The sequence below is a fragment of the Procambarus clarkii genome, chromosome 17, assembly GCF_040958095.1.
Source record: "Procambarus clarkii isolate CNS0578487 chromosome 17, FALCON_Pclarkii_2.0, whole genome shotgun sequence".
In the NCBI taxonomy this organism is placed as follows: domain Eukaryota; kingdom Metazoa; phylum Arthropoda; class Malacostraca; order Decapoda; family Cambaridae; genus Procambarus; species Procambarus clarkii.
This window is the reverse complement of record NC_091166.1, coordinates 14,722,298-14,724,616: the sequence shown is the minus strand read 5'-3', so window position 1 is coordinate 14,724,616 and position 2,319 is coordinate 14,722,298. Positions and strand designations below refer to the sequence as shown.

Sequence of the window (2,319 nt, the reverse complement as noted above, 5' to 3'; positions counted from 1 at the left end):
ATGTACGTGTTTTATTTTAGTATCACTGTGTAGCTAATGAAATGTTCTATAAGAACATATGCATAACATTTCACTGAAGCTAACATTACGCGACCAGCAACCAAAGAACTGCGTGCTTTGTTTCGCGCTCACACTAAACTCTGCTAAACTCTCCCTATATGTTGCTACTCTGATTGTGTTTATCAAGTCAAAACTTGTTGCATATGGTTTTGTTTGGTATCACGGTGATCGCAATAAAATTGCCTACACAGACATATGCATAAACGTGGGTTACACGGGCGCGCCTCACCCCCAAACACGTCGATGCCTCACCCGCCCAAACACCCGTTTCCACACCCGCCACACCCAATACACCCGACAAACAAAAATGTTGTTCCAATGGAAGTTTTTGTGCTACATTGTTCATTTTGGTGTCAAAATACTCGCAATAAGATGCACTATGTAGACACACCAATCTGAGCACTAAGAACCGGAATATATATAGAGACACCCACAGCAAAGTATGAAGAAGTAATAACTTCACAATGTTGAATAAAAATTGTGTGTACTTACCCACGATGTGATGAAGGAAGGTCAACAAGTTGAGCATTTGGTTATCCACTCCACCTGCTTCAGGAAAATGTCCCTGAAGTTGCTTAACAGATGTTACGTTAGGTGGAGTGGAAGCTTGCATAGGCGCTATTTTTTCGCTGTCCAAAATACCCTCTTGCCGTAGTATTTTGTATAGCATGGTGTGACACATAGAGCAACTCCACATGTCTTGCACTGATACATAGAGTCTTTTCTAATTCCCGACTTCATACAAACTCGGCACCGTTTCCGTTTAGCAATTTTCACTATTGCATGAGGCAACTTCTTGTTTAGCCTGTCCTCTGAATCAACAATGCGTGGGTTTTTCACAGGTGGAGGACTAGCTTCAGCTTGAGGTGCAGGCGTTTCAGTTTCAGGTTCAGTGTCTGATGAGGATGAGGCATGTGGTTGGCGTGCAGGACGATGAAATAAAGGACGCCTCGCTCCAGATGGGCCAGGTGTTGCCAAATCATCAGAAGGATCTTGGTAATCATCAGCATGTGGGATAGGGCTTTCAGTGGCAGGCCACTCATCCAGGTCCCCTCAACAGGGGCCATATTGCTACCTCATGAAACTGGAGTAGGGTCAGTTTCTTGGCATCAGTTGTGTACATCTTGTACAACACATAGGCATTGTGTATAGCCATCTGAAGGACATAAAATGTGATCTTCTTAGTCCACTTATGTGATTTCCTGGTGAACCTGTAATATTTGACCATTTGGTCGAAGTGATCAACTCCTTTCATGTTGTTGTTGTAGTCGCAAATGGCTGTTGGTTTGTTCACAGTTACAATCTGAACAGATGATGTTCCGTCACGTTTCTTCACTCTCTTCCTTCTCTGTACTTCCTGTGTGTCAGCATTATGGCAGTTTGTGATCACTGACACCACTCTCTTGTCTTTCCAAAGGATAACAAAAGTGTTATCCTTGCGCCTGAAAATAGTCTGATCAACAGCGAATTTACCTTTTGCAAGTTGTTGCAGCTCTTTAGGGGCACCACGCTGCAATCTGAGTGTTCCACAAGTGTACACACCATTTTCCCTTAGCAATTCTGTGAGATGGACAGAGTTATAATAATTGTCCATATAAAGATGATAACCTTTGTTCAACAAGGGTCGCATAAGGCCCATCACTGTCTCAACTGTTGTCTTGCCCACTCCAGAATAAACCTCGAAATCAATAATATAACCAGTCCCTGCCTCAGCAAGCATGTACAACTTTACCCCATACTTATCAGGCTTATTGGGGTTGTAAACCTTGAAGGATAGACGACCACGCCACGACATTGTACCTTCATCCAAACTGAGTGCTTGATTGGGGACGTAGTATAAGCCAAATTTGTTGGTCAAATAAGTAATGATGGTGCTGAGTTTTATCATGCGGTTCTTGTTGTTGGGTGGAATTGCAAACTGGTTATAACTATGAAAAAACTGGCCAATATGTTGGTATCGTTTTGCAGTCATGAAGACATTGAAGGTCCTCATATGCCACAACCGGGTTGTTTGCCAGTACATTCTCATTGTTGGGAGTCATGCAATACCCATCAAGATTGATAAAGCCAAATACCTTGTCATTTCCTTCGCAGATACCTCCTTCCACAACCTCATAGTGCGCCTGGAAGCATTCTGAATAAACTGCCTGGCATACCTGATAGTTTCCACTGTGATGTACTCAATTAGGGCACGGGTCAGAAATAATTGAACAAATTGCAGGGCGGTTATTGGCACTGGGACAGTTAGGCCTGGTGTGG

At 43.2% G+C, this 2,319-nt stretch overlaps 1 protein-coding gene across 1 annotated transcript; it reads right to left on the bottom strand.

The window, feature by feature from the left end:
- Nucleotides 1-1,099: 1,099 nt before the first annotated feature.
- On the bottom strand, nt 1,100-2,053 carry LOC138365581 (piggyBac transposable element-derived protein 4-like). The gene has a single exon (XM_069326058.1). It carries the CDS (start codon nt 2,051-2,053, stop codon nt 1,100-1,102), a length of 954 nt encoding a protein of 317 aa, XP_069182159.1.
- Between the last annotated feature and the right edge of the window lie 266 nt (nt 2,054-2,319).

Bases quoted from the DNA above. Each gene is read 5' to 3' on its own strand.
- LOC138365581 (XM_069326058.1), bottom strand. From the start codon at position 2,053: ATGAGGACCTTCAATGTCTTCATGACTGCAAAACGATACCAACATATT.